Raw genomic sequence first — 23,312 nt, forward strand, 5'->3', positions numbered from 1 at the left:
CGAGGCAACACAACTGCATAGAATTCAATTCAGGAATTGTTGGATATCTTCACTTACACACCAGTTACGTCATGGACCACAACAAGCCAATAGAACCCTTCACTGATTAACCCCATGGCAGTTATTTGTGCCGTTAGGCTAACCTCGAGCAAGGAAGTGGAAGGGATCTTGACTGACTTTCGTCACAGATAACATCGAAGCCTTTGACTCGATTGTTTGAGGAAGACGAAGGAAATACATAATTCATGATGGTGCGATGTGAAATTTGAACCTACGTTCTTCAGGTAACGAGCCTGAAAACATCCTAACCACTCACAAAACTCGTTTTATAACACTACATATCTTATTTACAATATTTATTTGTTGGCTACTTTGATTTTCAACACTGTCCTAAAATATGCTTATTTAGACTCGGGTACTGGCTCCAGTCTTACATTACAATACACAAGTGTTTCTTGCAAAATTGCCGATGGCTATTTCACTCAATTACTTTTTCTTGCATTCTGCCTGATTTGGAGAACTGGGATTTTAACTTTTGCTGCTGGTGCGATTGTCAGCAATCAATTGCCAATTTTTAAAGTTCTGTTTACTAAATATGTTTTCACTTTGATTATTTAGTAACAAGTGGCAGTTTTTACTTTTCTTTCGCCCAGGAGTTGTAGAAACCATTACTGTATATCAAAGTTGCTACTATGGTCAGGTTTTATTTATTTGATATCTGATAAAAATTATGAAAATAATTTAGATAAGTTACTACCATGACGTCATATAAACAAGGACCTGATAATATGCAGGTGTCCCGTTTTGCAAGAATTATACCTTGATCATCAGGCAGCTGAAAATAAATATCTTCATTTGTCTGAAACGGAATATCTACGTCATTGTATGTGTAAGGTGTTATCCACTTTGGAAATATAGTTTTAAATAACAAAAAAAAAAAAAACTTTGTTACTAGAAGATGGCGACTCCAGCCAATAAGAAGGAAATGAAAGGAAACAATTTTAATGCCTTGATGTCTTCACTAGTGCAACGTTTCTGGGGCACTTAACAACCCAGCAATGCGGAGAGGTTCACTTTTAATAGCCTTGTTGTACTATCCGATTCAAGTAGCTTGAATAGTCGTGCAAACACGAGTTTTTAGAGTAAGTCTCTGTTGGGGGTAGAAATTGTGGTTACAGTGCTCTCGAATTTAGCTAAGGAATTCTTGATGATGGTCAAATCAGTGCACAGTGATCCAGAATTCCAAAAATAGATTGTTTTTTTTCTTTTCGCTACGAGGATGAAACGTGAACAGTTCTCTAAAGAACAAAAATAGAGCAGGAAACTCAGAGAAATTTGTCTCTAAATGGATTATTTGTTTTCAGGCCGCAAAATGGCAGTTTGTGAATATGGAATTTTCGTACTATATCTTGTACTTATTTCTAATACTTCATGTGTTTTTTTTTTTTTTAGCTGGACACTATAATTGTGCTAGGTGGATTCAGAACTTCCCACTAATGTACAGAAAAAGGATTTTAAAAATTTTAAAAAAATGTATCAGCACACTACATTTCAGTAACGAACCCTTTTGTCTTGGAAAGATCGTCTGGTTGATTTTTGTTTGAAAATCTCTCCAATTTCTTCTCTCTTAATAGACCAACAGTAGTGTCCTAACAGGTTCAGACTCCAACGATCTTGAAAACGCTGTTCCATTATCTTCATCTCCTGGCGAAATCTTTCATTGTACTCCTCACTTGTGTCAACAACATTCACTGGAAAGCTTTCTAAATGGGAAAGCAAGAGATGTAACTTGAGACTCTTGTTGCATCTCAATTTTTGGAAGTTGGTCTATGATGTGCTCAGGTTACTGTTACTCCTGATGCTAGTAGAATTGCTGTATTTTATAATGGTACTTGTATTGGGTTAAATGGTGAAATTCCTTTTGGTGGTCATATTATTCCTAATTTAATTGTTGGTGAAAGACTTCTGTGGCAGACTGCTCAGAAAAATGATAGGAAGAATACTTCTGAAATAATAAATACAATTATTCCTCTTCGTAGTCCTATAATAACTTGATGAAAGCATATTGTACATAAATTGCATGTGAACATTGCAAGAACAATGTTAAACTGAACGCTGGAGACTTGTAAATGATTTTAGATCTTCAGAAACAAACTTCAAATCTTCGAACTATAAATCAGCTCACGAGATGGCTGCCTGGTGCTGGACGACGATTTTTCTATTTCTTAAAATGTTACTTTTTTCACACTCATTTATTCTTTTGATATTATTTTTCAGCACTGCTTCCCGTTCTTCATTGACGTAATAGATTCTGATTTCCAAGCACGTAAATGACTCTTGTTTTTAAATGACACATGAATGTCTCTGCAACAGTAAAAGCACAGCAGAAAGCAGTTGAAACTATTAATGGTTGACCAAACGAAGAACACAATGATATCATCAAACAAAACTATTGAAATTTTCCATCCACCTGTGCCTCTAAGTATTATTCAACCACTGTTCTTCCATTACCACCACGAATGCCTAACAAACCGAATACAGATCATTCAACAGCACTGGCTCACAAAAGCAAAGTGCGGCAAAATACTTGTAATAGAGATTTATATCAAATTCCAATGTTTCTCTTGATACATACACACACATATCACACTGGTCTTACTTTTAGTGACAAGTTTAAAAAAACACAGCTATCAGGTATTCAAAAATATTTATTTACTTAAATCATTGTGACTTCTTTATACATATCCAAATAAAGTTAATTGAAAATATGACAGTATAAAGCACTTAACTTAATTCTTCCCAGCCAACAGTAAATATTGTTTATAAAGCCGAATGTCTTGTACTACATCCAATATACCAGTACCACTGCGACAAGGTAAACCTACAACAATTCGACTTGACGGTGACTGCAGTTTGTCAGTCGACCCTACAAGTAAAAAAAATACAGAAAAATATAGCAATAACACAACGAAGCAAACTATATTATTTAAACATGAAAACAAGTATAATCTATTGTATTATACAGTAACAAACTAAGCACTACACATTCTGGAAACATCTAAAATACAATGCATAATTATACGATAAAAGCATGTCACACAGAAAGTAAGATTCTCGAACGGGAAATGCTTGAAAAAAATGTTTATGACTAAAATTGTTTCAAATACAAAAATAATGTTGCCAATGTGTCTCTTAAAAACATAGAGAATTGTACTGTAAAGTAAAAAAAGAAAAAGTAAAGAAATATCACACAATTTTAACTTTAAGCCCATGGTAGAGAGAGGCTGTTTCACTGAGAAGCTCAACAACAGGAGCAGCAATAATAATCATAAACGGTCAATACTGACAACCAAATAGATGAACATTTTGGATATCACTAATTTTGAATTTTGTACAAGGCAACCAAAAAAGTTCTTGCCGTTTTTGACGTCCCATTAATCATGCGCTCACAGAGAGGAAACGAAATGACGCACGTGCCTGCCAAGCGATCGGGAGTTAGTCTGACCATCGACTGTCAGTAATACAGGCACGTTGCGCACACACAGCAGTCATAACTCGTCCAGTGTCAAAGAGAAATGGAGGTATCGAAGCAGCTTGTTCCCGTGTGTTTGTTGTATGAGTTTAAAGTGGGCCTGTCAGCTGCCGCATCAAGTCGCCGCATTTGGGGAGAATACCGTGAACGAACGCACTGCCAGGCAGTGGTTCCAGAAATTCAGTTCGGGAAATGTGAGTCTTTCGGATGAACCTCGCAGTGGACGACCACATGTGTTGGATGACGAGGCCCTGAAAGCAGCCATCGAGGAGGACAGTGGTCTAACGTGTGATGAACTTGCGGAAAGGTTCCATGTTTCCATTGAATCAGTCAGACTGCACCTGCATGGAATAGGGAAGTCATACAAGTTAAGCAAGTGGGTACCCCACACATTGTCGGCAGCCAACAAGGAACAACGAGTGACAGCCTGTTTGTCCTTGCTCACTCGGCATCTGAACACACCTATATTTGATCGCTTGCTCACTGGTGACGAAAAGTGGGTCCTCTAAGACACTCCCAAACGTACCAGACATTGGTTGTCGCCATGTGACCCTGTTTCTCACACCTCAAGACCACCCCTGCACCCACAAAAGGTTATGCTCTCTGTATGGTGGAATTGTCGGCAAGTGGTGCTTGCGAGCTCCTTCCACCTGGTAGACCATCGCTGCTGACCTCTACTCTCAGCAGTTGCAAAGGGTGCACCGTGCATTGCGGCAGGAGCCGGGATTGGTGAATCGCAAGGGTGTGCTGTTCCCGCACGACAATGCCAAGCCACATGTGGCAAAGAGGACCCGGGAGACCTTTCAGCAACTTGGCTGGGAGACACTGTGCCATCCACCATATTCACCGGACCTTGCACCAACAGATTACCACCTGTTTCATTCCCTCGACAACCTCTTCCATGGAGATCCTTCGCAAATGAGGGAGGCCTGCGGAACGCACTCACGGACTTCTTTCCATCCAAGCCCGCCGAGTTTTATCACCAGGGTATTGTGCAACTGCAGGAACGTTGGCAAAAGGTGTTGGATGCTGATGGAGATTACTTCGAAACCTAAAGGTACGTACCGTCCACTGTAGTGCTCTTTGTTTATCATTGATCTAGAATGGCAAGAACTTTTTTGGTTACCTTGTATTTATACAGAAAGCAAGACATGCATTAGGTTAAGAGTATCAACACACCCTTTCTTTTCTGTTGTAGAGTGGAAAATATTTTACTGAAAAAGGGGGGGGGGGTAATGTTGTAAGGTTGCTGTAACTTAGGCTGTGCGATATTTCAACATTGTCGGTAAAGTCATTCTTAAATTTATCGGTATTATAATACACGTTGGTTTGATTGATTTATTTATTGTTCTAAGTCCACTTTATGCACAGAAAGGCTAATTGGGACTGGACCTACAGTTTAAAGTGGAATCCGAAACACTCTACCGGGTATCAAACTTGGGACTTCTTGATTACAAGGCGACGTAGTTGCCACTACGCCATCGGGGAGACCTTCGTTGGTCTGAGTACGCACATGCATTCTATTGCGTTTGACGGCACTTTTGCAACAACAAATGTATAAGATTGAGAATTCCTCCTCAGTTTCGCACTGATTTCACGATCATGTTGTCCGAACTTGTTCTCCATACTCAGAAGCTTCACCTAAGGAGCAGAGGTGTAGTGGGAAGAAAAAAGAATGCTCTTTACATGACAAGATGGGAATATATCTAACTCTCTTCAGAAATTCGTGAGAAAGCAGATTACTGGCAGTGTATCACTATTTCAATTCGAAAACGATTATTTTGTCATTTACGACCTTTCTTATATGGTCCTGTATGACCGTTTCCTACGACTTGAATGTGGCAAATTCATATCTTGCATCGCAAGTAAAAATATAAAATCTGAAACCCGTGCCTGTATTGTACTTAAATTCACCAAAGATGAATTTGTAGGTCTTTTTGTGAACTAGAATCATTATTCCTGTATAAGCTACACACTGCAAGGAAATGCCATAGAACCAAACATTCATATTTATAAAGAACGTCGTGAGATACTGCATTTCGTAAAAGAAAAAATACGATACTAACGAAGAAATTGAACAAATTTGGATGAGAGACAAAGTCATGTGAAAAGAGGCTATTGATGAGAAGAGATAAAATAAGAATAACGACAGGGTAGTGAGTTACGAATTCCAATTGTAATAAAATTAGTAAAGACGACGCCATTGGAAAAGCCACTTTTCCGTGTTGACTGCGATGATTTGACATATATCCATGCCACGATTAATTACAAACTTCTAACATAAAATAAGGGATTAATTAAATTCTCTTAAGTATACATTCTAGACATCCACACGGAGTAGAAAGAATAAATCCAATGAAAATAGTATCATAACAATCAGCAGCGTGCCTAGGATTTTCGTAGGGAGGTTTATGAAAGTAAGGCCTTCTTGTTTTAGTAGTCGGTCTTATATTTTGCCATCTAGTTGCCCTTATTTTACCATCTTTTCCTGCATTTGACTTTATTTTAAAGAATACTAGGCCAAAGGGAGGGGGAATTGTGACAATCGCGTGGAGATGGTACCAGCACAGCCTTGTAAAAATAGAGATGAGAACAAGAGCAGACGTCTGTAAAATTGAGACAAGACCAAGACTACCTAGGTCTCGTCGTTTGAAATGGTACAGCATTTGAAAATTTTACCAAAAAAAATGTACTTTACTCAGCGACTTCAACAAAAATAAACTGTATACCTGATCATTTATAGATAATTTGTACATTTTGTTTATAGTAATTACAAATTGAATCAATGGAGACAATTTTAAGCTTATGTTGATTTGTTCCACATATATTCAGGATGCAGTTTCCTTTCCCGAGAGATTTTATGTAGCCAGTGGTGGTGTCAAAACAAAATAATTTGTGAGGTAGAGAGGTGGAAATATTTTCCGGGGTGAGAAAACATCTAAACTTCATACAAAAATTCATATTTGGGCTAAAGGGGCATTTATTTATGTAGTTTTTCTTGTTTTCTGGGGGGCGTACGCCATCCTGCCCCCTCTAGTGCCGTTGAAACGAGGGGTAAAACAGAAGAACGTTCTTAGGGGAAAAGTTTGTGAGTTGGAACGTAAAAGTATTTCGAGATTATCAGCAATTGCTTTCATATAAATAAAATTTACTCGTCACCACATATGTATAAGTTTGGGACTGTGTACTAAACTTAAAAGTATGTAACGTATTTATGTTTAACGCAACGTGTCACCACTTCCTACATGCGCAATCAATTTGCAACATTGCAAGGTGAAATGTTCATTTTCTAGAATGAAATCACCATATTCCCTGTTGAAATTACTTTGCTACCATATGAGCTGACACAACTGATGTAGCTAATTGAGGAGGCAACATTTTTTTAACAAACTCAAAACACAGGCAACGAAATTCTTACGATCGGTAACTGAACTTCGAACATTCCACATAATACTTTCAGCAGGGAAAAATCGTTGACTTCTATTCCCAAAGCATGGCTTGCATAGCACATCTGTGAATGGTACAGTAACAGTGAGGGTGAAATCTCATTTATAAGCTTCTTTGAAAATGGGAATGTATATTCATTAGCTGAACACACAGTCTACATAATAATGAAAACTGCTACAAGGTGCGATCTCGCATGTTGGTTCCATGCGGTGAACCACACGAATAATTATTGCAATATATTTTCTTGCGAATCAACTCTATGTTATGATGCTGATATAGTGATGTCACAATATTCTCTGCTATTATGACAATTCCATAATTAAAACCAATTATGGTAGAACATGCAAATCGAGTCGGAAAATTTAATATAAAACAATATAGGCTTACGTATCACACGATAAAGCAAGAAAAACAAATGCATAATAAAGTATACTGCAGAACTAGTTAAGTTTCCAACACACTAAAACAGGAATAAGCTGATTCCATAACACTGAAAATGTATTATATTTTTCTAACTTTAACCGCCTTGTACCCTATGATGGCAATAATGTTAGCAGAAACTGGTTACAAAAATGCAGAAAGAAATGTATTAGCTAATAACCTTAACCTGCAATATAGGCAACCTCTTCATATCACAGCGTCAGATCGCTAGGATAATAAAAAAAAAGTAAAGTGCTCCCCTGTGCTTAGCACCATGCCATGAAGGCGTATAGGGGTTGTGGGGTAATGCCCCACACTTTCTTGATCCGGTCGTGAGTGGGGGTGATGTAATCAGCATCAATACAAGAAACAATACAAGAAAGTGGCGCCCGACCCTGTGGCCGAGTGGTTAGCATATCGCGCTGCGATGCCAAGGGTCCCGGGTTCGAATCCCAGTCGGGCTTGGTTGTTTGTGAATGTCCATTCATCAATTTCATAATTTCATCACTCATCCCCATCTTCGCAAATTAGCCAAGAGGCACAAAACGCGAAGTAAAATAAACTAAATCAATCAATCAATCAATCAATCAAAGAAAGTGGCAAGACAAAGTAAGAAGTGCAGTTTCATAGTTTAGTTAAAAGGAATAACAAGAACTATCGGAGATTACTTTTATCCTAAAAGGTCTGCCCAGATGTATTTTTATATACACAAGCATAGTATGTGCTATCTTACAGCATGTGATGTTTTATCTGCAGATGCAATACTATCCGTTTCTAAATTGACTTCCTTATTTATTTTATGATGATTACGTTAGCCTCTAGATTAAGTTCCAGCTGTCTGAAATATGGATGACTCATGAAAGAAAACTTAAAAATTGGAAACCTTTGTAGGCATAGAAACTCAACAGCTCTGTTGATGTTATGAGAACGTCAAATAAATCCACACTGATTCAACACAGATTGTTATACACATCAAACACACAGGGAGCATCATGCAAATTGTACATGATTTATGACTCGAAATGAAAAAGACCAATGTTCTGGAACTCTGGCATGTTGTGAATTGCCTTCAATATTGGTTGTCAATAAACAACAGACAAAAGTCATTTGTTTGTAAAGTTATTTTAAGCCCACTTTATGCTCGGATAGGCTCCTCAGTACTAGACCTACAGTTTAACGTTGCGATCCAAACCACTGCGCAATGTGGCTCTAGCGGGAATCGAACCCAAATCCCCTTTATGACAAAATGGCAGAAGTGTCCGCTACGCTATTGGAGAAGTATAGTTTGAGATATGTGTACATTTTCTTTCACTCACATTCTTCAGTATAACAGAGGAACGTATAGAAATAGTGTTTCACAGTTTTTACAAAATAATTATTTTTATTTCCCTCGGGTAAAATTATATGTTTAACTTGAATGGTCATTCCAAAAATTAACTTTATATTTTTGTTAAGTATCAGCGATTGCTACACTGGAACTTTTTTGACAAAGGTTTAATATAAATAGGGCTCGAAGGTTGATGACCTAAAAGATCTAAAAACATGACCGATAAAATGACTTTTACTTCAAGGTTACATAAAATACAACACAAGGTTTATATGCATGTCATTCACCTATTATCAGAATAGGCCTTGCACAATGCAGTATTTTTTTCTTTTTTCCTTTTTTATGTTGTGGCTAATTTTACTCTAAAAGTACAGATTAAAGCGATAATAGTAGCCAACAAGAGAATCTCGAAGTAGACTGCAGTCAAGGTATTTTAAATTTGCTTGAGAAAAAATAAATTTTCTACAATTAATTATTTAATACATTGCCAAAGATTTCAATTAAAATAATATTATGCTTTTGCAGTTACCATATTTTCGAGTAATGGCGTACTTGCATGGTCATGTTAGGAAAGATAAATAAGTAAGTTATGCTAGTAAATGAATATAAAATTCACGAAACAGCAGTGAAGGAGGGAAAATAAACCTCAAAAAATGATAAAAATTCAACAAAAATTGCAAAGAAACTGAAAAATGACCTAAAAACAAAAAAAGTGCCGGAAATGCAAAATTAAAACAAATGTTTCCTGGTTCTAACTAAAGGGAAACAGATTACTATCAGGTTTAGAAATGACTTCAGTATGATCTTTCATCATGTTAATAGTCCTAGATATAAACAAACACGTGTTCGGTCTCTGAAAAGTACTAGTATATTTATATTGAAGTGTGAGCACATGCCCACAACTGTAGCAGGTGCTCAGTTTTATTGATACGACCCAATATCGCTTTGCCAGAAGATGTAAAAAAAAAAACACAACTAAAAACGTATTTGAAGAAATCATGCTTGCCAGGGCAGAAAAAAAACTTTTTTACTTTTCTCTTTGAATAACTTTCAATAAACTAACTTCTATATTACTGGCTTTTTCGCTTCTTTATATGCTGCCCGCATTTCTCCTACTATTCTTGCGCAGGGTGAGTAAAAGAAGGCAATACAGGAAAATGGTTTCCGTTTAGCGATGTGGAGTAAGACTGACGTCCTGTGTACAATGTGTCGGTCAGTTTGATGGCGACGAATGAGAATGGGGACGAAGCCTGCTTGCTGAAGAACGTGATGCAGCAGTTGATTGGCCAACTCAAGCCAAACACGGTGGACTGTGAACATTAGAGCTTGCTGGATAGCATACAGAATAGGCACCACATCAACACCGCAACACTAGACATCCAAGCTTTTCAAAGGTAGCGAGTGAATGAACAATGGTAGCTTTATATTGAAGTAAAAAAAAAAACGATTCCTGAAAAGTTTTCCTTCCCTTCCTGTGAGTGTAGTCTTGCTACGTTTTAATCCGAAACCAAGACGCCACCTGTCGTATCAACTTCAAAAAATGTTCTTAAGTACACTTTATGCTCAGATAGGACTAATTGGGACTGAATCTACATTTGAAAGTCGGATTCGAACCACTGCGCAACGTACCTCTACCAGGGGTCGAACCCCGAACACCTTGCTTGATTGATTGACAGATTTTGATTATTTTACTTCCCTTTTCTGACCTTTTGGCTAATCGCAAAGATGAGGATAATTGATGATATGATGAAAGAACACTCATCAAGAACACACATGCCCAGGCCGGGATTTGAACTCCGAACCCCTGAGTCTTAATGGGCTGTGCTAACCACCGAGTCAACCCCATATAGGCACTTGTTGTAGGACTCGGCAGATAAATACGTGTGTACCTTTCCGCAATCAAACTCGTGTCCCCGGGCTAGATGTCCAAACAATTTTATATTTAAATTTCTTTGATGGGAATTTGTAATCAGGTTAAAATTCTTATGAGAAACAAGGCTGACACACACTCTCCAAATTTTAAAAGAAGAAGAAAAAATGGCGATAACTGAAAGCCAAGCAGGATAAATATCATGATATATCAATAAGTGGATCAATAAGTGGAAACGAGAAAAGCATCGTAATTTGCAACGGCCGTTGCCCTGCGCAACCATCTACGCAATGCGTCTTTTCTCTTCCATTTTCGGAATGGAGGGGAATCGATCCCTGGCTGATTGACCGTTCGATTTTATTTTACTTCGCTCTTCTGCCACTTTTGACTAATCACGAAGTTCAGGATGAATGATGAAATATAGGAAGGGACAATCACAAAACACACATGGACAGAACACAAACCTCACAGAGGATTATACTGGCTGTGATTCCATACGCCAGAACCTCGTTTAGTCTGCAAAATGCAGTCCAAGGTGTATTACATCGAAATGAAATCTAACCCTCTGCAAGGTGATGTATAAACGGTTACGACAGACACGTCTCTCACCATATCAGTGGTATTTGCGCTCGAGCTGGTGGATGGCAATCTTTACCAGTGCTACGCTAAGCACAAAGGGTGGCGAATCAAACAAATATAATAATAATAATTTAAGTGAAGAGTACAGTATACAACCTGATACAGCACTAGGTCAAGTAAAAAAAGTAAAAATTTACAGGGATAAAATATTTAAATGTAGGCCAGTCAAGAATGTAAACAATCAACAGCTAGGTCAAGAAAGTCAAGAAATTATGCTTGTGGTCAAGAATTTTTTACAGTATAGTGAATTTACATTGTTATATTCTTGTACTGGGATTTGATAAAATTGAATATTTGGAAGTCTAAAATTGTATTGCGTTGTGTTGAAGATTTCTTCACTTTTTTTCTTAAGAATTACATTCTTGTGCGCATGAAGTTTTGTAAAAACATTAAATAAATTAATGTGGCCATTCCCCACACAGGATGAAGTCTGAAGCATTATTTTTTACAGAAAGCAAGTCTAAATCTCTTGTTAAAGTACAGCTTCAGTTTTCATCTTAACCGGCCTATTTTTCTTAATTTCCAACTATACTTAAGTAAGGGGCGATTAAATAAATGTTAAAGAAAAAGGAAAGATAGGTCAAGGAAAAGTCATGAAAAAGTCAAGAATTCTGGATTTGTTATTTTGGTAGACACCCTGAATAATATAGTAACAATAACATATTTACATTTTAAGTCAGCGTTCGACAATATATTTACATAATATATTACATAAGAATAATAATAATAATAATTTGTTTTTGATTTGATTTGATTTGTTGTTTTAAGTCCACTTTATGCACAGTAAGGCTAATGGGTACTGGACCTACAGTTTAAAGTGGGTTCCGAACCACTTGTGCCTCCACCGGGTATCGAACCCGGGACCCCTTGATTACAAGGCGACAACGCTACCACTGCGCCATCTGGGAGGCCTAATAATTTGTTTTGGTGCTGAGCATAGTATACAACCTTAAACAGCACTAAGTCACATAAAAAGTAATAAATTACAGAGATAAAATATGCAAGACACAGATAATAATAAGATTCAAAGCAAGACACATAATTGCAAACACTACAGCATTTACTGACTGCTGCCTTCACACCAATATAATCCAGAGCTCCCCCTTGATACTGTTGAGGTTAACATTATTTCCCTGTAGTCAAAGGGCACCAGGCTCTATTTAACGGTGGAAATATATTTCATTGGTAAGGATCTTACTTTAAATTATAGGCCTAGCTGCTTGTAACCTATCTATGTATACATGAACTTCGTCTTGAACCATTATTTATACTTTATTCCATGTATCGGCAAACCAGATATACTAAATATACAGTCAACGTAGAAAGTGAATGCGGTTCAGAAAAAAATGCCACGACTGTATTTCCCGTTATTATTTGTACAAGAAATTACATTTACTGGTATTAAAATACTGTATAATTTGGTCTTCTGCACATAAGCGTGCATAATGGACATGTAACTACACTTTTTACGCCTATCGTAAAATACCGAAATGGTTGACCGCAGAGGATTTAAAATTAGTTGTCCCCGTAAGAGACAGTTTTGCAATTTTTTTTAACATTATCACAACTTTCTATTACTATATAAACATCAGCCCAGTTTGTCTGAAACTCCCAAAATCCCAACTTTCTTTGAAGTCGCTCTTGATAGCGTACAATAAGAGTTTACAGTAAATAAAAATAATTAAAAAAGTAGGAGCGAAAAATGTAAGCTCAACCACTACTCGAAGCTGGGTCTTTGTCCTACTGTGACATTGCTCTATCAACTGAGCTTGGTTTTGCATTTTTTTGTAACAGCACGGTATGATAGGGAGCCGGGTTGAGTCCTGGTGGAGCCTGCATTTGTCGCTGAAATTTCTACAAAGAAATGTCTTGTGAGAATAAATTTTAGAACTAATATTGGGTGCTTGAAAGTTTTTAACGTGCGTCAGGAAAAATACGAAATTGCTTGTGTTTTAGGCCTATTATAAATACCGTTGCTAATTTATTTATCAAAACATTTTAAAATACAGGACAAAGCGGATTAACATTTTCAGAGTTTTAAATTCTTAATTTACAATAGTTTACATTTTTGGAGGGGAATCTGGCAAGGTTGTGTGTCTGGTTGTTATACTCTGGCCATGTTCAGTACATATTGGTTATATTTGCATTATAGAGGCCACCATGGCGTATGGTAACGTCATCGCCTTGTAATCAAGGGGCCCAGGGTTCGATATCCGGTGGAGGTACATAGAGGTTCGGATCCCGCCTTAAACTGTAGGTCCAGTCCCGATTAGCCTTTTTGTGCATAAAGTGGACTTCCAACAACAACTCAAACTTATTTGCATTATATTATTGCTCAATTTTGTGCTACGAGTAAAGGGGAAGAAAGGACGCCAATTTGTGCATGAATATTTCCACTACGTAATGTCGCTTTTTCGAAAAGGAAAGAAAAAGAGAGATGTTAGTGTCGAATCGAAAATGAACGAGATGGGAGGCCTGCGCTACTCAATGACAACCAATCATGCAAACGATCCGTGCAACCTGTGAAGAAGATGGCATCAATGGAAACCGTGGGCCAATGTGCAAAGGGAGCCAAATCAAGTTGCCATCCACTGCCTGTATCATGAGTGTAATCTGGACTGGTCTTCCTTATTGGGCTCAGCCAGTCGGGTTCCCAATTGGGGAAAAGGAGCAATTTTCAAAATTTATGTCCCCATTAAGGAAACCCTAGTCATTGCCCAAATCTTACGAAGCGAGGAGAAACGAGGAGGGGGAAGGGGAGCAAGACCTAAAAATTATATTGTCTAGCCAGCAGAAACGGTCCGTTACTATGCAAAATGCTCCAGCTAGTGCGTTTCTCCTTTTTCAGCCTTATTCCCAGACAGAGAAGGTTGTTTGTCCAGCTGTTGAAAAACACTACAACAAGAAAAACCGAAGACCACTACATGCTTTGTTTTTACATGGCGATGGATCAATTATAACTTCGAGTTTTCCTACCACAGTACAGGGTGTATTTTTCGTTAATCCCAGAACTGTACACTTACAAGTGTGTGGATTTTTTGCGACATAATTAAGGAATATTTCTGAAGTCCAGGTTCATGTACGGGGTGTGCACAAATGGTTCCACAAAAATAGAATTGAGGCAGAAAATACACTAATTATAGCGAGCGTGCAAAAAGTCGAAATTCGTCGTTCTCGAAAGCTACTAATCGTAGGCATGCGCCGTAAGTACTAGTAGGTTTAGTTCACACACACTGTTCCAGGAATCTGTGAAGCAAGGCCGCGCATAACGGTAGAGAAAGGGAGGAAGCGAATGGGCAGAGCGGAGCAGTGGACGCTGCTGCAAATAGCTGGTAGATAAGATTCCCCTCTTCATGCCCCACCTTTCGCTCTCAGCGTTTATTGGTGAAGCCATCTCGAGTCACTACTTGCGCAGAAGACTAGTTCTCGTTCGCTTGCTCCAGAGATTCCTAGGTGAGGCTAGAGTGTAAAAGATTGGTTGATTGATTTGGTTTATTTTACATTGCTTTTCTGCCACCATTCGCTAATCGGTAGATGAGGGCGAGTGATGATATGATAAAACTATTCAAGGAACACTCAGAAAGAACATCCATGCCTTGGCCGGGATTCTCAACCGGAACGCCTGGCGCTGAAGCACATAGTGATGACCACTCCACCACATAGTTTAAAAGAGACGAACTATAGTGAGCTGCGTAAATACTCGAAACTGGTCGTTCTGGGAAACAAGTAAGAGAATGCATGCGTCATTAGGTTTATCTGCTAGTGCAAAATAGAGCAATTATAGTGAGCTGAGCAAAAAACTCGAAATTTGTCGTTCTGGGTAACTACTAATAGCAGACATACGCCGTAAGATTTTATTAGGTTTATTTCCTATTGTAAAAAATAATTCTATAAAATTCTTCTCACCTGTTGCTGTTGCAAAAAAGAAACTGCGGAGCTCCATGGCGGAGTGGTCAGCTTAACACGCTACAAAGGCAGAGGTCATGGCATGGATAGATCATTGTGTTTGTGCCATCATCAATTCCTAAGTTCATCGTTCATCTTCACTGGCGTAATTAATTCAAGACAAAAATAACCGAAATAGAAAGAAAGTGCCCGTACCACCTATGGTATCCCATGTTGAACGTGCCTTACGTTTCAGCACTTAGGACGTCTGCCTTTCCCAGTGTTTTCTGTTGATGCAGATTTTTTTACAATAATGTCATATGTGTACGTGTATGCGAATGTCCCTCGGTGGCGGAGCTCGTTGTAAAACTCGCTAACCGTGATCGTCATGATTAGTCAAACGTGGCAGACAAGTGAGGTAGAATGATTTTTATTTTTATTATTTAGTATCACATTTTTTGTTTAAACGCAACGGTGAGGATGCGTTAAGATTCGTTGAAATTAATGAAGGAACATTCACGAAGTGCACACATACCGGGATTTGAACCCGGAACTTTGGTGGCAAAATCGAAAGTCGACCTCTTAAAGCACTCGGGCACTAACGTAAACATTTTAAAATAAGCAAATGAATACCTGTACGTATAATAAAGTGACTATTGGTATCCAACTGGTGATAAAGGAACTTATGTCCACTTTCAAAATTGCCGCTCTTAGCATATTCCTGCGCATAAGGTATGGGAAGTGGGGGGTGGAGCGAAGCAGTACAAAGACTGATAGATGCAATCGCTTTCGCCTTCCATGCAATCCCTTGCACGTTTTCATTGGTCGAGCATTTTCCAGTCACTATTTGCGCAGAGACGTGTTTCGTTCGCTCGCTCGAGATTCCCGGGACAGAGTATAGCATGTCTCAGTTCCTTGATCAATACATGTATAATAAGTGTATGCATTCAAATGTCAACATTCCTTCCACGTAGTACACACTGGACTATATTTTGTAGACTAACGAGGCTCTGGCGTCTGGACTCTCAGCTAGTATAATCCTCTATGCAGCTCGTGTTGTGTCGTCCATATATGTTTGAGATCGTCTTTTCAGCCATTTCATTTTATCACCACATCTGAAACATCGTCTATATTAACGGTATCGTGTAGTAATCCAGTTGATTTAGTGTACCTTGTCATGTCTTTATACATTACATCAGATGATAGAAATGCCTAAACGAAAATATTAAGTTTACAGATGAACTTAAAAAGTACTACAATTCCTTTTGAAACGGACGTGACGAATTTAAAGCAAAATTAACTGTATGGAGTGCCGGTACCTGTGTTTCAGTAGCGAACAAAGGGTCATTAGATTTAGAAGCCCACGTGGAAATTTGCGAAGCACAGGATAAATGTTCGAGGAGAAAAGCAGAAACATAATGAAATAATGGTAAGTTGTTTAATTTTTTCCAGACAATCTTTTTACTGTCCTCTTTTCCACTTCATATAATATGGTAAACATGTCGCTACAAAATGTGTTCGTGGCTTTTAACTCGCCTTGGATATTTAATATAACTGTCACCAAATTACTGGAAAACCACGTGATCACACCCTTTGGCCCCTCGTTCTCGCCGTTTTGGTCTGCGATTTCAGTTTCGTGCCAAAATAACATGGAAGAATAAAAGTGATCTCTCTGCGACCCTTCAAGTTGTTCCCTCTGAACTGTCACTACCCAAAATCTCTATCAGGATCAAAGCAGCCACTTGTTTAAGCGAGAAGCAGGGCCTATCACACACCCGCCAAGATGCTAGACGACAAGAAGACGGGGGAAAATCCAATCTCCGGGAATTAGAGGGAATTTTTCTTGTGAGCCACTGGCATGGAAGACAGGTTATGATATTTCACGCATTCTGTGAGGCAAAGTTAATTACGTGAAACAAGGGATGGGGGAGCTTAGGGATCAGACAGGATGAGAAATGACCAGAGAGCGACTTATATTGCACTTTGAAGATGGAAAATTACAGACAAAAAAAATATTAAGGCCTGCCTTCAGCACTTGACCCTCAACCAAGTCTGCTCAACATCATCCGAAATGAAATCGGCACGTTTGTGTTGCCTTCGCAAATTCTCCTTTCGATATTCTTACATACATGGTATTACAGTTCAGAGGGTTTCCTTTCTGTTAATGTGGAGATAATTACCTACTCGCTGTGCGGCAAAATATACACAAGCTCTCCGCTTATACGGTGAAACATCTATAATACAGACCAGGACTAATTCTACATAAATATGAAACTGACAGTTTCGATTAATTTTTGTCAATATGTTTCCTGTTACATTCAAGACACTTATCAGAAGATGGAAAATATTGTTCTATTCAAATGTTTTTATTCGTTATTGAATATCCACTGTTTATATTCTTTGTCCACCTTCGTGTTTTCTATCTGACCTTTATTTCATCTCATTAATCAATAATATCGTCAAAGCAATCAACCCAAGAAGCTAAGAAAAATGTAAAATGTGTAAAAACGGCAAAATATACACATGCTCACCGGTAATCTGTACACGGTGAAGCATTTACAATTTGCACTAGGATTAGATCTACAAAAAAAATGGAAATATTTTCTAATTATAGTCAGTCAGATATTGTAAACGGTAGGCAGATGAACGTTGGCGAATCTCCCCAATGGCGTACTAGTAATGCTGTCGAATTGTAATCAAGGGTTCCGGATTCAAAACCGGGTGGAAGCACATAGTGGTCCAGTGAATGAAGTGAACTTAAAATGAACTATGAGGACGAACGTTTGATTGTCAATAGTGATAAATAGTAATAAAAATTTAATTTAGTACATCTTATTGCATCATATTACATTTTATGATTAAAGACACTGGTATTAAGTCCATGCAAAATAATTCTGTTTGGTGATACAAGGATGCATTCGCCTTAGAAATAAGATGTTAAAGAGGGAACTACAATGTTATCTTTAAAGAAATTCTCCTTTCGATGTTCTTGTTGTTGATTTGGTTTATTTTACTTCGATCCTCTGTCACTTTTGGCTAATCGCGAAGATAAGAATGGGTGATGAGGGGATGGAATTGATGAATGAACACTCACAAAGAACACCCATGCAGGGATTCGAACCCGGGACCCTTGTCGTCGTAGCGCACTGTGCTAACCATTCCGCCAAGGAGGCCGATCTTTTCGATGCTATTAGATATTTCAAAATACGTATTTCACCATTGTATTCGTATTTGCCTATTCCCCATTTTGTATGATGTACATTTCGCAGATGAAATGTCAAAATGTCAAAAGGCCATATCTTTGTTACTACCGTAGATAGGGAAATGATTGAATGTCTACTATATCGTACGGTCTACAAATCTGACAAAAGCATTAATGAAAGGATATAAATACACTTACGAAACCAAACAATAGTAAGTGTCCGTCACACAGAAGTGCCCAAGCTTACATAATTTGTTTGTATATTTTCCCCATTTTACGACACATTTCTGCCTCTAAAATCGATGGCGATGAATAATTATGAAATTGATCAGGTGCATTTCACAAAGAAACGATAATGCTCAATCCGGTACTGGAACCCGGAACATTCTGTGGCGGGATAGAAAGTTGACCACACAACGCGTTCGGCTACAGAGGCAGCAAACATTGTTCTTTGATGTGTTAATGTCTAGCATTAACCGTCACTGAAGGACACATGAATATTTCCACTCTGCTAACCAATCAATATTATGTGTACCACAAATCGGAATCGCGTAACTAAAGCATATCTGTCCACTGTTCATAACACCAAGTAAGTTGATATTGTCCACGTGTCATTCTTACTGAAAAAAACTTCATATTTTCTCAGAAAGTACTGTTACAATAGCTTGGTATCCGAAATGAAACCAGCATACACTACACTGATACTGTGTCGACATAGCAGAATGTCCTTCGAAATAAGATTGATCTTCCAAATTCATAAAGGTTATTTCGCCACACGACTGCGTAATTTCCAGAAAGTCAGAGAGAAAGACCTCCCACCTACAAGGAATTAGTGTGCACATTTTGTATGTAAATATTGAGACTATTCTCTGGTTATACGAACTTTGGAACTACATCACTAATGGGTCATAGTGTCCAGTTGTAGATTCGCAGCTTATTCCATAGAACGAGAGTGAAAGATCACAGGGAGGGGGAGGGGAGAGGGAGAGAGAGAGAGATAGTAGTTTGAGTGTGAAGACTCATTTATTTAACAACTAAATAAAGAGTCAACGCCGCTTTAATGTACTGTAAGCTTACAAGCGTTCTTGGCCTGACTGTTATGACTGGACACAAATAATTCCAGTCAGATGATAACACTAAAAATATCGACGGGGCAAGAGGGAGGGTGAACACTCGGGATAACTCTCTTTGCCAACGATGTCTGATACATTGATCTGTTGCTTAAATAGTGTGCCCCAGGAGAAAAAGCGATTTAATGGGTAATATTGTACATAAGTACATACTTTAAATGTGTATTTTAGTTACAGTAAAAAAGTGCATTAGGTGTAGAGAACACTAACCACTAAATAAACAGATTAGTAGAGAAACATAGTTCTGCCCCTCGCATAATGTTCACGCAAATTTCTAAGATCAACCACGATTCATTATTGATTTGATATTTTTTTTATTTATTCAGTGTGCCCAACACAGAAGTGATTTGTCCTATTACGACTCTCACAAATGCTGTCTTGTCACAGTTTTTAATACACATGCCCAATCCAGAGCTGGGACCTAAACTTTTGTTTCTATAATACAGTCACATTAAAATTGTAGGACACATTTACCAGAATTAGCAATTTATGTAAATATTTTACATTTTAGATCATAAAAATAAAATCGAACGTTGCCTGAAGTAATAGTAGGAGGCAAACAAATGAATCAAATGTGATTGGTAAAATTCCATTTCTCTCTACAGAAACGTTTGCTGCACCATTTTCGCTCCAAGTAGCATGAAATAGAAAGTTCAAAGGTCGGCAGAAGACAGACAACTGAAAGGATTTCATGCCTCGAGAAATTGTATTGTCAAATACAAACAATAGAATAACGAGGTCATGGAAGTTGAATGATATTCTTGTTGGTCTGGCTAAAAAATAAACCACCACCTAACATTCTCTGTGGGCAACCAGCAGAGGAAAGTAATTTCACGGTGAGAAGCAGTCTGGCAAGCAGAACAGTATCAGAAGAAACGAGCCCTACCCTCGCCCCTTTCCAAAATAAACAAGTGGCAATTTGGTTGTCTTCTCCCCCTCACAAAAAAAATGCATTGATCACAAAATTCTGACTGACGAATATTATCACACATTTCTCCTGATGTGAATAAAATAAATGCCTACACGTTCCAAAACGAACGTGAATGCTTAGCTACTTACAAATTACCAAAAATAGGTGTGGCAATTAATGTAAAGTGCACTTAATTAAAAACGAATCCACGAATTGTTAGATGCTTGCAACACACTTTTCATAACAAAATATTTATCCCACGTTACATATTCAAATTATAATTATTTTACTGTGGATAAAAAGTAAAATTTCCGAACTCACCTTCCAAAGTGGCCCGTTTAAGGTACTGTAGTGATGTTTCGAAACTCATTTGCTGCAATGGCGACACACAGCTGCCCATGCCAATTCTATTGCAGGGTTTGTAAGTACCATCGTATGTCATATAGTCAGCCACAAGAAGCAAATGTCGTGGATTCACTGTTATTCCATACACTTTGAACACATCCTGGATTTCCTGAAATATTATTAAAATAAATATTAATATATCAGCAATTTTGAGTTGGGAGAAAAAATATACTGGCAGTTCAACTTAATTCAAGAACATCAGGGAAGAAGGCATGATTGAAATTTTCATTGTTAAGTGAAGACCCAGGGGCAAAACCATGAATGTCGATTTTTCGCCCATTTTGAGATCGCAACGCCATCTGATAGTTCAGAAGCTGTACTATAAGAATGAGAACGGCCTTGGTTGGGAAACGATGAGAAGTGCCTGAAAAACGCATTATTATTTTGGCATATATTAACGTACTTATGAAAAGAAATACTTTGTTTTTCATTTCCTGGCAAATCGTCTCGAATGAACATTCATCGTTTTTCCCCCTGGCCCTTCAAGTGATAATTGATAAATTAATAATTCATACAAAATTGCCAATGACAATATTAGATGCGATTCATTAATACAGGAATTTAATTTTCGTGTGCCTATGCACCCAACACTCAATATAAATACGTTCCATACAGACAATCCCAGAACTTAAAACAAAAAAATGTTATCGTTTCCATGTGGATGTAATTTCTTCAAGGTGTATTATCCATACTGTAATCACCAGAGAAAGTTTATTTCAAGTATACCATATTGGATTTAGTCCTATAGTTATTTTTTTTGTATATACTGTTGCTTTTTCTATTAAGGCTTGTGTAAAAATGACCACTGTATTATATCAGATGCTTTATGAATGAAAAATAAACAAAATATTCTGATAATAACAACAAAACGCCATCAATCTCTCTTTCTTAAAGGAAATTATGGCAATCAGAGTATAAAAAAAAAGGTGCAACTCACGATAAATTAACATTAAGTCCACATTTTATTCCGCTTTACGTTTGATAAATCTCAGGGGTGACATAGTTCTAGTATAGCTATTTATGTATCTCCATATCATGCTGAAGCAGAAAATCGTAGGCCAGCACTTATATCAAGAGCTGCTTCTACGCTATCTACGCTTGTGTTCATCCCCTGGTCGTCCAAATGATACACAACCTATCTTAAGCTACACAGTTCATACAGATAAAGACCAGTCGTTCAGAGCTCTGTTTCAATACTCAGACGTGCTCTTCGAACTTCACCTTCTGAAATATGGATCTAATTTGCAACCCGTTCGAAAGAAATTGAGGGTTAATGGGATGGAATAACACGAATCACTTTTCAATTTCAAGCATTCAAGCATGTTGAAATTAGATACAAGTTCCAGGCTAGGGAAGGGAGAAAAGCGACCGAAGAAAGAAAAGGCATTCATGAGAAGACAGAAACATACTGTGGTAAAACATTCGACTTTAAGAAGAACGAAACACAACAAAACATCCCAGGAAATGATATTAGTCATTCAAAATATTGTCACTATGTGATGTCACACTTTTAAGGTTGCATTAGTATTCTCAGCCTTAAATTCGCTTGGTTTCCAGAAACGATTTAAGGTTAAGCAAATCCAATACTGCAATCTGGAAACGCACTCCTACTCCAGTGCACGCAAATACACACACACACACACCATCGTGTATATATAAATAAACTAGGGATGTGACGAAGCTGAAAATTTACCGATGTATTCACCGACAATTTTTGGAACCGATACCGATGCCGATATTTAACCGATTCCGATACATAAGATTATTAAACAGAAATGGGATGTTATTTTCAGCATGACAACAAATAAATTTGCTATGTACATTTCTATTGCATATCATATGTATATACATATCCGCGAATGTACATTTGCATCTACAAAATGTTATGTGAACCTCTAAGAAGAACATGGATTCTCAAGAGATTAAACATTAGTACACAAGCAGTTCTTTGAAATGCAAAATGAAATCCTGTTCTGCCAGATTCAACTTAAGAAACACGAGATTTGGAAGCACTTCAGGAAGTAACCTACTTCTTCTCTTATCACAAATCTGTTCAGCAACACTGAACACTCAATCACTAAATACTGATGCAGCAGGTTGCTGGTTCAGCAATGTACTGTTTTATTTCCGATTTATAGTTAGGTTGATCCTCTGAATGCAATAATTTTATTATAAAAACTCTACAATAATGACGAATCATAACCAAATTTTCAATAAATCTTACAAAACTAGAATATAAAACTTACTAGAAGGTAAAAACTCTAGTTAATCTGTCCCGGTTTAAATATCGGATTTTTGCCGATTCCGATACCGATGCCGATGTGTCAATTTCGGCCGATTTTCATACATCTGTAATCGGCTTCGGCACATCCCTAAAATAAACTAACTATATTCCACTGTATTTTAACTGACTTTCGAACACAATGCCTAAGTTCCCGGTCTCTTGTCCCTTTATTAAGTTCATCTAATCATTTCTCATCCTCATCGTCACGATTAGTCAGAAATGGCAGAAAAGCAACGTGACATAACTATATGAAAGTACTGG

At 37.7% G+C, this 23,312-nt stretch overlaps 1 protein-coding gene across 1 annotated transcript in view; it reads right to left on the reverse strand.

Annotated features, from left to right (window-relative positions):
- Positions 1-2,697: 2,697 nt before the first annotated feature.
- The window catches only part of LOC145993867 (DNA-directed RNA polymerase I subunit RPA1-like), a 381,417-nt gene continuing 360,802 nt past the window's right edge, over positions 2,698-23,312 (reverse strand). The window contains exons 31-32 of the mRNA XM_083129730.1: positions 20,684-20,876; positions 2,698-2,926 (exon numbers count right to left, since the gene is read on the reverse strand). Of these exons, the coding sequence (XP_082985856.1) occupies positions 2,790-2,926; positions 20,684-20,876 (330 nt within the window). The 3' untranslated portion in view covers positions 2,698-2,789. The remainder of the gene's footprint in view (positions 2,927-20,683; positions 20,877-23,312) is intronic.

Source organism: Lepisma saccharinum, chromosome 10, assembly GCF_977018435.1.
Source record: "Lepisma saccharinum chromosome 10, izLepSacc3.1, whole genome shotgun sequence".
Classification (NCBI taxonomy): Eukaryota; Metazoa; Arthropoda; class Insecta; order Zygentoma; family Lepismatidae; genus Lepisma; species Lepisma saccharinum.